The sequence below is a fragment of the Acomys russatus genome, chromosome 5 (assembly GCF_903995435.1).
Source record: "Acomys russatus chromosome 5, mAcoRus1.1, whole genome shotgun sequence".
Classification (NCBI taxonomy): Eukaryota; Metazoa; Chordata; class Mammalia; order Rodentia; family Muridae; genus Acomys; species Acomys russatus.
The window spans coordinates 29890419-29904721 of record NC_067141.1 but is presented as its reverse complement, the minus strand read 5'-3'; the positions used below and the strand labels follow the sequence as shown (position 1 = coordinate 29904721).

Sequence of the window (14303 nt, the reverse complement as noted above, 5' to 3'; positions counted from 1 at the left end):
GACCAAGTGCAAAATGGCTTTCTGGAGAAGTCAGGCTTCAATTCTATCTAGCAGAGTCCCACAGCTAAAGGGAAGAGATTTAGATTAATTGCATTGGCAAAGGAAATCTCAAAACAGCCTAGTATAGACTCTGTTGTGTGTTACTAGTGTTTGCTCTTATGAAAGACTTTTTGATGAGAAGGAGCAAGCTAAGCAAGTCAAAATACAAAATATATGGTTCAAGGACAAAGGGGCACCAGGAACTGAAATCCTGTGTTTAAGAAGATGAACAAGTTAAAAACATTAAATAGAATAAAAGGAGTGGTGATGCTGGAGCGAGATCCCACCCAGCTAAGCTTTCATTTTGTGACGAGGAATTAAAGAAGAGTTTGACCCAGGCATGGTGATACACTCCTTCAATCCCAGCACCCAGGAGACAGAGGCATGCAGATCTCTGAATTTAAGGCCAGTCTAGTCTACAGAGAACGTTCAAGGACAGCCAAGCTTAGGCAGTGAAGAAAACCATAGAAAACAGAAAGCAGGTGAAGATGTAATTTTATGAGGGAGCCATGTAACAGCCTCAGTAAACAACAGAACATGGCACTTTTAGCCACTTGGTTCTGGATTTAGAGTCAAGTACAAGGAAACAGATTTATGAAATCTCCATCCACATCTAAGGAAAGTCACTGAAGCCAGAGGTGTGGCAGGGGTGTCTCCACTTGGAGTCCCAACGAGGCCATTGTGTGAACCTATGAAAAGCCATTGTGTGAAGCTGTAAAGGTGAAGCCTGGATTGCCTTGGAGACCCCAAGAGGTTAGAGATGCCAGAGCTATGGGATAACTGCTGTGGAAAGCTAATAGTGGGGTGTGAAGCCAGCCCAAGAGAAAGAAGTGTGTTGAAGCCAACAAATTGAAAGGAGCTGGCTATCTGAAGAGCGTTTTGACATCAGACATGGAACTGCAGAGTTTGGGGTTGACCAGCTGCTTTTTGGTCTCACTTTAGTCATTATTTCCTCACTATGCTCCCCTCCCTTTTTTTGGAACAGTAATGTATATTCTGTGCCACTCTATGTTGGAATTATGTAATCTGTATTTTCATTTTCATTTTAAAGTGAATTACACTTAAGAGATTGGATGAGTGTCAATAAAGACTTTGAACTTTGAGCATTTAAGTGTTGCTGAGACTGTGATAAACTCTAGGGACATTTGAAGTTGTACTAAATGCATTTTGCGTTAGGTTATGGCTAAAAGTCTACGCGTGCCAGAAAATGGAATGTGATGGTTTGAAAAGGTATAGCCCCATAGACTCATGTCTTTGCATAACTTGTCTGGTAGGGAATGGCACCATTAGGAGGCAAGCCTTTGTTGGAGTGGGTATGACCTTGTTTGAGAAAGTGTGTCACTGTGGGATAGGCCTTGAGGTCTCCTATGTTCAAGTTATGCTCAGTGTGGGATTTATACAAAACCATATGGAAATTCACTGTTGAGTAAGCTATATTGAAACTATAATTTTAACAAAAGAATTTGAAAGACAATATTTAGGTGGACACTGCTGCTCCCAGAAGAACTGAGGTGTGTCAAGGAGAAATCTTCATGGCAGGCATAACTTCAATGAGTTATTTGGTCAGGGAAGCCCCACAGTGTTCAAACCAAGACAAATTGTTACCATTGCTCTTAGTTACCATAACTAAATGTTAAGCTCTACTGCTGAAGACATCACACAGTCTTTTTTTTTTTCCTTTTTGGCTACCTTTCATGGTGGTAGATGATGCTATGTAGACTGCTGGTAAAGACATCAGTGGCCTTACCCAGCACTTATCCTCTTACACTACAAAGCCAATCTGGAAAACTCTGTGGTCATTGGTGCAATAATGATGTAATTATTATAGGAAAACAAAACATTTCTGGTTGGATTTGAAACTTGCTTCGGAAGAAGAAACTCATATCTGATATTATAAAGCCACCTACTTTGCTAAACAGTCTTGTTAAATTTCCCTCAATGAACTACTTTTTAATCTGGTCATCCCTTAAATGAAAGGACAAGAGTGTAATTCTTTATTTATGTTTGAAGTCATTAGAATACGGCTCTTGCATTTAATAAGAAAATGACTAAGCTCAAAACATGTACTGTTTGTGCTATCGCTGAACTGCTGTAATCAGTTCACTGAGGGGTTGGCATTGTTGAACCCACTTACCTCAGTCACAGTGGTGGAGAGAAAAGTGCTTTGGTCATACACCCAGCCATCCATACAAGGCTCTGTATCTGGTTCTGTCACATTGGAGGAACTGTCATTAAAATATAGGAGATGCCACTGTGGTTGAACGAAGCGACGGCACGTCTCTGGCCTCAGGTTGGAGTCCAGTGGAATGGAGATCCTCAGGAGGTCATCTTGGCTCAGGATCCTACTGTCATTGTCAGAGACAGTGTCATTGTCAAGGATGTGGACCCAGCAGCGATGACCAGGGGTGGCTGCAGTGAAGTTCTCCAATACTGAGTGAGGTAGCACAAAGGCATTGCAGATTATAATGAAAGCTATTTGAAGGATCTGGAATCTCCCCATGCTTCCAGCTAGATTCAGAAGATTCTGAAAGGCCATGGGGGCTGAGTGAGCGTCTCCAATGGGAAGCAGAAATGCCTATACCTAGGTACGGATAGACCTATAAACAAAGCACACTATGCAGGGCTAATCTTGACCTGTTTAATGTGCCCTTGAGTTCTTCTTAATGTGATCTTCTGCAGAATTATAGAACCACAATCTGTAGTGTTGTTAGCATCAGGGAAGGACCTGTTTCCCACAAAGCAACAAAATTTTACTGACATCTTCTCCTGTAATCCAATCTGTTAAATATTTGCTTTCTGGGAAACTTTGTGAACAATCCCCATGGTCAGCTCTGGAAAATGATTTGCAAACTCTGAAAATTAGCCAGAGTTAATCTATTCGACAGCATGTGGGCTTTTATAGAACATAAAATGACCAGGAGTTACACTAAGGTATTTTTCATTTTCTGTTTTTTTAGAAGTATTTTGCTTAATCATTGGTTAAACAGAGTTTGTTCAACAGAGTTTGTTTGAGAGTTAACAATAAGGATCTGGAAGTTGTTGCAAATGAATTATGATTAAACTGTGTAACACCAGCTCCTGGGGATCAGATGATGTTTTTTGTCCTCTGGGGTAACAGGCACAGTATGGACAAATCCTCATACACATAAAATAAAAATATTTTTAAAAATTATTTGAAAAATAGAAAAAAGCAATAGACCAAAATCAAGAAGAAAAACAAAACAAAATAGAAAAGACAACCAGAAAAAAAATGAAACAAACCCTGCACCTACCAGAAGCACACAAGTTTGTTTTGTGTTGGGTGAATGTTTTTAAATAAATACTTGGTGGCAGAAGCATGGCACTTATTTACTTTGTTGATTAATCAATTACTAGTGCTCAGGGATAAGATTCCCAATAGGTTATCCAATCCCAAGTGTTCAGCCCTAAACACATGTACCTATGAGTAACACTAAATGGACTCAATACATTTCACATATGTACATATGTGTGTTATGTATTTGTGTGTGTGTGTGTGTGTGTGTGTGTGTGTGCAACAACAGTAATTAAAGAAGTGGCCATGGATTCAAGAGGGAATTAAGGGGTGTGGGAACTGTCTTTTGGAAGAATGAGGAATGAGAAATAATGAATATACAATATTCCTGTGCAAAATTCTAAAAATATATTGAAATTAAAAATAATCATTGGGAGATTTAGGGCATAGTGATGCAATACCTTCAATTCTAGCACTTGGCAGGTGGAGGCAGATTGGTCTCTAAGAGTTTGAAGCCAGCTAGGTTTACATAATAACTTCTAGGACACCCAAGGCTCCATACTGGAGATCCTGTCTAAAACCACAAAAACAGAAACAAACAAACAGAAACATTGGGAGATTTCATGTGTGTGCGTTCACTGTGTACTTAGAATTCCATTCATTCCTTTTGCACAAATGATTCTGATGAACTGAATAAAGACATAATACAGACTAAGGATCCCAGGCTCCAAGAGCTTTCCATCTTTGGGCTCTCTGGCTGCTTGGTCCATGGAGACCACAGCAGGATGGGCTGAGCCCTACAGCCAGTGGGGAGCATGGGATCTACCTCTCCAGGGTCCCACAACTATGCTCCAAGCCCACCTCGAGGACCACCAGGACCAGGCCAAGTGACCCAACCTACAATTGGATGGTCACTTGTGCCCCACTCAAGTCTGCCCCAGGAATGAGGTCTCTTCTTCGAAGACTTTATGGGTGGTTCTTCTTGCCTCAGCCGGTCGTCCCTTCCCAGAAATGGCTTGGTAGTTGCTTGCATCTAAACAGCCCCCATGCAAAGCAGGAGCCGGCACAATTCTAATTCTTATTTATTTGCTATATGTTTTGAAGATAGGATCTTGCTAAGTAGCCCTGGCTGGCCTGGAACTCTTTCTGTAGAACAGGCTGGCCTAGAACTCGCAGAGGTGTGTCTTCCTCTCTGCCTGCACAGTGCTGGGGTTAGAGGCCACCATATCCGGCTTCAGACACCATTCTAAACCAGAACGGGTGGCCCACTTTTGGCTTGAGATGGTCTTTCATGGGGTTCACTCCTTCCCCTATAGAATGCAGTTGTGTATTAAATCACACCCCTTCCCTCCTGAACTGGAGTCCGCGAGGTCCCAAGCACTGCTGGTCCAGATCCTGCCGAAGCAGTTCAAGCAAGGACACTGGTTAGAACCGTGTGGAACCTTGCAGCGGGGGTAAGATTCTTTCCGTGAGGACTGCGGCTTTGGGTGCCGGAAGTCTTTGTGAAGATCTGACTTAGATGCTAGTTCTGCAGAACAAACATTGCTCCCCACCCCGCATCCCACCTCCTCCAGGTGGTTTCTGCTCTAATCAGCCAGAAAACCAGTTGAGTAGCACCTGCTGGGTAAGGCTGAGCTGAGCTGAGCTGCGGACCTGATGGCCCTTGGCATATCTTATTGAAGTTTTTACCCACAAGGCCACTCTCCAGACTCATAAAAGCTGAGTGGATTTGCGGGAGCACAAAGCAAGAAAAAAAACTCAGGAGGCTTTTGCCTGGCGGGCACTAGGCCTGGGCGAGAAGAGGAGGTGTGAGGCTTCTTGAATTTTATTATAATCTCTCACTGTCTTCTCTCCTTTTACAATCAGTGGGTGAGTTTCACTCACTGATAGACATTTGAAAAGAATAGTGTGCAAATGTAAACGGGGGAGGGGGAAATGAATAAAAGAATTTATTTGGGAATAAGTTGAAAGTGTCGTGCAAAGTGTGCCCATGCTGTGGGCACCAACAGTGCATTACAAGGAGGTGGAGTAGGGAGAAGCCGTTAGAGGGGAAAGCTGGAGACCGGAAACTGCGGTGACTAGATCATCTTTGGCCACAGGGTTAATAAATAACAGAGGCGTTTAGGAACCGGCAGGAAGGCGGGGTTGCTAATGCAGGTGGAACAGTTGCTAGGCAGGTCTCTGTGGCAGGCTGTCATGCTCTTTGTGCAAAGCTATGGCTCTGTGGAATTTCTCAAGGTAGCTTTTGTCAGCCATGCACGGCAGTGCTCCCTCTGGCTGTATTTTGTCTGAACTTGAGACCAGGGACCCCATTTTGAATGGGACACGTCTCACCTACACACTCGGTTTTCAACAACTGGGAGCAGTGGTTGTGCTGCGTGAAAGTGAATGTTTTCATGGGATCAAGTTGGCGGGCATGTGAAGGATGTCTCTTTCAGTGACAAAGCTGAAAGGTGTCTTAAAAGCACAGATCTGAAGTGATCCATCGGTCACACACACTTTTCTGTAATGTTTACAATGTGATTGCAAACTCGCTTATAGAGAGAAGCCGGTAATTAAGGTGGAGATCACACCCAGCACGAAGAGAACAGAGCTGATTTCAACATCTACGTCAGAGATCAAAGGCAAACTAAAATATCAAGCAGTTGAGGTGCATATCCCCAGGACTGACAGGATACGTGTTTTAGTATCTTGGTGGTTGCACATTTTATTGTATCTTACTCTGTGTCAAATACGTAACCACACTGACTTGAGACATTGCCTATGCCTTTGTGAAGCAGTTTTCCTGAGGCATATTTAGCACATATTTAAATTCCAGATGCTTGAAATTTCCAATTAGACATTTTTCACAATTAATAGAGTTGAAAAGAAAAGACTAAAAATGGCAGCTTCCTGGGGAAGAGCTGATATTACCCCTCAGAAGACGTTTATTTGGAGGAGAGAGCTTCACAACATGGGAAGGGGCAGCAGCAGGCCTTGGAGTGGGAGAGCTAAAGAGCAAGAGGGAGAGAGTGTTAACAGCAGCATGGTGGCACCTTGGAGGGAGAGAGTGTGCCGGTCCTTCACAAAGATGACATTAAATATCCAAAGTCCCCATCCCCTCCTCACTGTGGTTTTGACTTCAAACCCTCCTGTCATCACTTCTGGGGAAAACTCTGCTGGTGATTAACTATTCCTATTATCTTGATCTCTGTACCAGAGCCTCACCACCAACACTTCCATGTGTGCTGTTGTCTTTCCTTCTAGAAAAGGCCCTTTGCCAGCCCATTGCCTTTTATAACCTGTGCCTTGGGCCTTGTCTGCCCACCACCTCGTCCCTGGCTTCTCACCTTCCATCTCCTGTAGGAGAAAAGCCTTCATCTTTTTACCCACTTGCTGGGGTGATCTTCCAGATGGTTCTGTAATGTTCTTCTTGCATTTGAGATCTCACTCTGCATCTTGGACTCGTGACCAACCATGTGACCAGAATAGCTGGATGGTTACAATCTATGGCATCATCTGTCAGCGAGCTTGCCATATTTCTTCATAACTGCTGCTAGGTAAAAAGCAAAGAGGACTCATCATAGGAGCTGGGCAGAGCTGGGCAGAGATGGGCTCTTTTTGTTTCAAGGACTCTGTAACTGCCAGTCACTCCATAGCAGTCCCTGTTTACATTTTTTTTTTCTACCATGAAGGGGAAGTGGTCAAATAGGGGACACCAGAGTTCATGTCAGAGTCAGTCCCCACTGTCCACACAGCTGTGGAGAATATCCTGTCCCTTGGCTAGATCTGAGTAGAGCTTCAATGTTTACTGTATGTATTGTCCTTGGTTGGTGCAGTAGTTTGAGCAGACCTCCCTGGGTCCAGATCCGCCTGTCATAATGTTCTTCTTATAGGTTTCTAGGACCATCTGGATCCTTCTATTTCCCCATTCTCCCATACTCCTCTCACCTAGAGTCCCAATAGGAGGTCCCTGCCTCTATCCCAATCTCCTGGTAAGTGAAGACTTTCATGGGACATCCCTTTTGAGCTAGTGCTCAACTATAAGTGAGTATATACCACGTGAGTCTTTCTGGGTCTAGGTTAACTCATTCAGGATGATCATTTCTAGTTCCATCCATTTGCCCACAAATTTCAGGATTTCCTTGTTTTTAATAGCTGAGTAGTATTCCACAGAAGCAGTCATTAATAGTCTCCCAACCAAAAAAAAAAAAAAAAAAAAGCCCAGGGCCAGATGGTTTCAGCACAGAATTCTACCAGACCTTCAAAGAAGAGCTAATACCAATACTCTTCAAGCTAGTTCAAAAGATAGGAATGGATGGAACATTATGAAACTCATTCTATGAGGCCACAGTCACTTTGATACCTAAACCTCACAAAGACCCAACCAAGAAAGAGAATTTCAGACCAATTTCTCTTATGAACATTGATGCAAAAATACTCAAAAAAAAAATACTACCAAACCGAATCAAAGATATCATTCACCATGGGTAAGTAGGCAGGCATGAAGGGATAGTTTAATATACAGAAATCCCTCAATGTAATCCACCATATAAACAAACTGAAAGGAAAAAAAAAACATCTCCTTAGATGCACAAAAATAATTTGAAAAAAATCCAACACACATTCATGTTTAAAGTTTTGGGGAGATCAGGGATACAAGGCACATACCTAAACATAATAAAGGCTATATACAGCAAGCTGATAGCCAACATCAAATTAAATGGAGAGATACTCAAGGAAATTCCTCTAAAATCAGGGACCAGGCAAGGCTGCTCACTTTCTTCATATCTTTTCAATATAGTTCTTGAAGTTCTAGCCAGAACAATAAGACAACAAAGGAGAACAAGGGGATCCAAATGAGAAAGAAGGAAGTCAAACTATCCCTATTTGCAGATGATATGATAGTGTACATGCAGTAAACATTGAACCCCTACTCAGATCTAGCCAAGGGACAGGACATTATTGACAATTGTCTGAAGAGCGAGGACTGACTCTGACATGAACTCTGGTGCATCATGTTTGACCACTCCCCCTCGGTGGGGAGGCCTGGCAGCACTCAGAGAAAGAATAGGCAGGCTACCAAGATGAGACTTGATAGGCCGTGACCATATGGTGGGAGAGGAGGTCCCCTTCTGTCACAGACCTAGGGGAGGGGACTAGGGTAAAAGAGGGATGGAGGGAGTAACGGGAGGAGACAAGCAAGGGGATAACAATTTAGATGTAATCTGAATAAGTTAATTTAAAAATCAACTCAAAAAAATCAGTAGCCCTGCTGTATATGGGCTGAGAATGAAATTAGGGAAACTAACCCTTCACAACATCCACAAATAATATAAAGTATCTCTCTTTTTTTTTATTTCGAGACAGGGTTTCTTTGTGTAGCCTTGGCTGTCCTAGAACCACTTTGTAGACCAGGCTGGCCTCGAGCTCACAGCGATCTGCCTGCCTCTGCCTCCTGAGTGCTGGGATTAAAGGCATGTGCCACCATGCCCAGACCAATATAAAGTATCTTGGTGTGATTCTAACAAAGCAAGTGAAAGACTTATATGAAAAAAAACTTCAAGTCTCTAAAGAAAGAAATTGATGAAGATATCAGAAGATGGAAAGATCTCCCATGTTTGTGGATCAGGAGAATCAACATAGTAAAAATGTCCATCTTCAGAACGTTCTCCACAGTTCAGTGGAGAGTGGGGCATGACTTTCACATGAACTCTGGTGCCTCATATTTGACCATGTCCCCTGGAGGGGGAGACCTGGTGGCACTCAGAGGAAGGATAGCAGGTTACCAAGAAGAGACTTGATACCCTATGAGCATATACGGGCGGAGGAAATCCCCCTCAGGAACAGGCATAGGGGAGGGGAATAAGGGGAAAATGGGAGGGAGGGAAGAATGGGAGGATACACGGGATGGGATAACCATTGAGATATAACAAGAATAAATTAATTTAAAAACTTTTTAAAAAATGTCCATCTTACCAAAGGCAATTTGTAGATTCAATGCAATCTCCATCAAAATTTTTAGACAATTCTTTACAGACCTCAAAAGATCAATTCTCAACTTCATATAGAAAAAAAAAAAGAATAGCTAAAACAATCCTGTACAATAAAAGATCTTCTGGAAGAATCTCCATCCCAGATCTCAAGATGTACTATAGGAAAACAGTAAATAAAACCACATGGTACTGGAATTGAAATAGGCTAGTTGATCAGTGGAATCAAATAGAAGACTCAGAAATAAACCCACACACCTATGGTCATTTGATTTTTGACAGAGAAGCCAAATCCATACAATGGAAATGAGATAGCATCTTCAACAAATGGTGCTGGTCTAATTGGATGGCTACATGTAGAAAAATGCAAGTAGACCCGTATGTATCACCATGCATAAAACTCAAGTCCAAGCAAATTAAAGACCTCAACTAAAAACCAGAGATACTAAATCTGTTAGAAGAAAAAGTGGGGAAGAGCCTTGAACTCTTTGGCACAGGAGACAACTTCCTGTACAGAACACCAACAGCTCATGCTCTAATGTCAACAATTAATAAGTGGGACCTCATGAAAGTGAAAAGCGTCTGTAAGGCAAAGGAAACAGTCAACAGAACAAAGCAACAGCCTACAGACTGGGAAAAGATATTCACCAACCCTACATCTGACAAAGATCTAATATCCAAAATATGGAAAGAACTCAAGATTAAAATTAAACACCACCAAGCCAAATATCCTAATTAAATTTTGAGGTATATAGCTAAAGAGAGAATTCTCAACAAAGGATTATCAAATGGCTGAGAAACACATAAAGAAGTGCTCAACATCCCTAGTCCTCAGGGAAATTCAAATCAAAAGGACTCTACTATTCCATCTTCCACCCATCAGAATGGCTAAGATCAAATTTTCAAGTGACAGCATATACTGGTGAGGATGTGGAGAAAGGGGAACACTCCTTCATTGCTGGTGGGAGTGCAAACTTGTACAACTACTTTGGAAATCAATCTGGCACTTTCTCAGAAAACTGGGAATAGTGCTACCTCAAACCCCAGATATACCACTCCTAGGAATATACCCTAAAGTTGTTCCACCATACAACAAGGACATTTGCTCAACTATATTCATAGCAGCCTTGTTCATAATATTCAAAATCTGAAAAAAACCTAGATGTCCCTCAACTGAAGAATGGATTAAGAAACTATGGTTCATTTACACAATAGAATATTATTCAGCTATCAAAAACCAGGAAATCTTGAAATTTTCAGGCAAACGGATGTAACAATCATCCTGAGTGAGGTAACCCAGACCCAGAAAGACATGCATGACATATACTCACTCATAAGCAGATATTAGCCACTTAATTCAAGATAACCACATAACAATACAAAGACCAATACACCAACCAAGGTCCATGTATGATGTGGACCTAGACCCTCCACCCAGATGTAGCACATAGGCAGCACAGTCTCCTGGTAGGTCCCACAATATGGGGAGTAGGGACTAATTCTAACATGGACTCAGGCCTCCTAATGTTGATCACTTCCCCCTGGCAGGGTAGCCTTGCCAGGCTACAGAGGAAGAGGTTACAGATAGTGTAGATGACACTGGATAGGCTGAGGTCAGATGTTAGGGGAGGAGGAGGGCTCCCCTTTCTGAGGACTAGGGGAAAAAGGGAGAGGGGATGAGAGAGGGGACTACAATCAGGACGTAAAGAATTCAAACTGCAGAATAAGCAGGTAACTTATACTGCTAATCCCACTATATGGGAATAGCTCTGAGACTGGCTGAGACATGAATGTCTAGGCATAGACAATGCTTCTTGTTGGCTACAGAACCCCTATGAATTATTATTAGATGCCATTCTTCCTATGGCATGGATGAAGATTGACAGATGTCTTTATTTCTGCTCATACAAAGAGTAGAGAACCAGCCTTAATTTTTCTGTGCATCATGCACACCTTTATACATGTATAATTTAGGGCTGTATAATGCTTGTGAGAAATTATTTGTTTTCAGAACAAAAGGACCAGACACTGACATTGGATCAGACCTGACAGGATTCAACCCTCTCAGCAGGCTGGACACTAACATCCTACATCCTTCCTGTTCCAGCACCAAGTGCTTCAGTTGCTGTTCCTCATCAGAACAAGACAGCTCCTAGGACACCTTCAAAGAAAGCTTCAATCCCAGTTGCTCCAGCATTTCAGACTGTCCCACACAGAACTCTAATTAAGCCTGGAATTTTTCAACATTTAGACGCTGGATCAAAAATGCTATTCCTAGTTTGTTTAACCATTTCCCCAATTTTATAATTCCCCAATTGTAGATATTCTCCAGTACCTACAAAGGTATTGTTCATCGGCCAGAGCAGCCAGAAGAAACCTTAAGAGAACGATGCCCTATTTCCTTTAAGGAGAGTCAGGTAGGCTTTTGGTTGCTTTCTTGGGCTATAGAGGGTTATTTTCTTTTGGGGAGGTCAGGGGAAGGGTCTCTTTTTTATCAACTAAACATTTTTTATGTTTTACATATACATTTATATTATTACACACATATATATAATAAACTACCTATAGCAAGGAGAACCATGACACAATCAGAAATTATATGAATGTTATACATTCTTAGTGTTTTGGCTATTTGTATTTGAAAGCCTTGAAGAAAACATCTTTCCTATCTTGGTGCTTCTAAAATTCTGAATGTAAATCAGTCTCCATCACATCTTGTCATTATCAACTTAAAACATCTATCTAGACCTAAATACATCTTAACCCCTAAACAAGTAAGCTTCATTGTAAAACTAAAACAGGATAAGCAAGTCCTCAATAGTTCCTGCCTCACAAATATATCTGTCAGATATATTGGGCCAGAAGGCTGAAGATGATGCTCCAACATTATAGAGAATTTTGGGTGACTGCTCAGGTAGCAAACTGTCTCTGTCATCTTCTCATTTGGGATGCTACTAACCTGCACCCCTGTATACTCAGGTAATTAATTTTATTGCTTCTCAAGTCTCTGATGGGGTTGAAGACCAGATAGTTTAGTTTTACAATTAAGCTTAGCTGTTCAGGGGTTAAGATCCTTTTATGTCTAGATAAATTTTTTAAGTTGATAATGACAGGATATGATAGATATTGATTTACATTCAGAATTTTATTTTTTAATATACTTATTAATTTATTCATATTATACCTCAATTGTTATCCCATCCCTTCTATCCTCCCATTCCTCCCTCCCTCCCATTTTCCCTTACTCCTCTCCCCTATGACTGTGATTGAGGAGGACCTCCTCCCACTGTAAATGATCACAGGGTATCAAGTCTTTTCTTGGTAGCCTGCTATCCTTCCTCTGAATGCAGCCAGGCATCCCCATCCAGGGGACGCGGCTCCAGGGGTCCTGCTCAAACTATGGCACCAGCCAAGGACAATACGGGCAGTAAACTTTGAACCCCTCCCCAGATCTAGCCAGTGGACAGGACATTCTCTACAGTTGAGTGAAGAGTGGAGACTGACTTTCACATGAACGCTGGTGCAACATTCAGAATTTTAGATGCGCCAAAATAGGAAAGATGTTTTCTTCAAGGCTGCCAAATACAAATAGCCAAAATACTAAGAATATAACATTTATATAACTCCTGATTGTACCATGGTTCTTCTTGCTGTAAGTAGTTTATTATATATCTATGTATAATAATGTATATGTAAAAAATAAAAAATATTTAAAAAAAAAAAAGAGTGCAGGGATATCCCTCTTTCTGGTGTCCTTCCTTGTGTCTCTTCTCTTCTTTCTAAAAGAGAATGTCACTTTGCCTTCTGTATACTTATATTTATATCTATAAATCAGTGCTGCTCTCAGCCAACACTAGAGGAGTTTATTTTAGCAGTGGCTTGAGAATAATGCAGAGCCACAACTGACCAAAGCGAGGAAAATGATGACTGTGGAGGCTTCGACCCTAAAGGGGACATCTGTATCACCATCCTTGTCAAGGATGAGGGAGCCTTCAGTGATGCTTCCTTTCTCAGCTGCATCAACAGACAGAAAGCCCCATTTTATTTTTTATGGGTTGTGCTGTATGTGTTCCAAGAGGAAAAGCTCAAGAGAGGCAAAAAAGAATGCTGTCACCAAAGTGACACTGTTTTGAAGAATTCCAACAATTGGCCTCTGATCACAGAAAAATATTAAGAAAAATATCATTCTGGATATGGTGGGTGAGGATCGCTCCTAGATGTTAGCAATTTTTTCCATATAAACCACATGCATAAATAGTGAGTTAAATTAAAATTGTCCCATTTTAACATGTATAAAATAACTATGATAAATCATAGACAGAAGTTTGAAAAGGTTACAATACATTGAAGGAACCCTGGCTTGGAATTTCTATAGTCGGTGATATTGGTCAGGTTTTTGGGCGGTATGTATGTTTGTGATGTATAACGGTACAGTGGAATTGAAAGCTTCATTGTAAGTCTTAGAGCCTAAGGGATGGCAGGGTGTGGGTATACCTTACAAGACTCAGAAGGTAAACAAAAGGTCTAGTTAAGACCAAAACTTGGAAGATTCCGGAAGACCCTTATCTAGCTTCTGAAGAGGAGCAATCAGTAACGTGTGAGGAGTCTGAGGAGCCAAGCTTCTAAGTAGATGTTATTTGACTGTTGAACTACCCAGAAACTGTGCAGAGACCAAGGCTACAACTTTCAAAAGGTGTTGGGGGATTCTCATTGATGTAGCTGACCTTTTGAGTCATCTCTGCCCCTATGAGTAACACTTTATCTAAATTCCTGTTAGTAAACCAATAAATAAATCACCAAGTTGATCTTTGCTGAAACTACTATGTTTTTTATGGGCTCTCTTTTTGGGGTAAGTACATGGTGTGTGTTGTGACCCTGCATGGAAAGTCTGTCATAGAACAGTCAGTCATCCTCCCATTGCTATACTGTGATAGCTGAGAAAATTAACTTTAAAAAAGAAAGATTTGTGGTGGGTTCTGTACCATTGGCTTTACTTCCATGGCTACCTTAGTCCACTAATTCAGTGTTTGTGTGAGGCA

General features: G+C 41.5%; 2 protein-coding genes across 2 annotated transcripts in view; both read right to left on the bottom strand.

Moving 5' to 3' along the window:
- LOC127189308 (solute carrier family 22 member 19-like) overlaps positions 1-2686 on the bottom strand; it is a 31568-nt gene extending 28882 nt beyond the window's left edge. The window contains exon 1 of the mRNA XM_051146053.1: positions 2174-2686. Within this exon, the coding sequence (XP_051002010.1) occupies positions 2174-2575 (402 nt within the window). The 5' untranslated portion in view covers positions 2576-2686. The remainder of the gene's footprint in view (positions 1-2173) is intronic.
- Positions 1-14303, bottom strand: part of Macrod1 (mono-ADP ribosylhydrolase 1) — an 899697-nt gene that overhangs the window by 262663 nt on the left and 622731 nt on the right. The window lies entirely within an intron of this gene.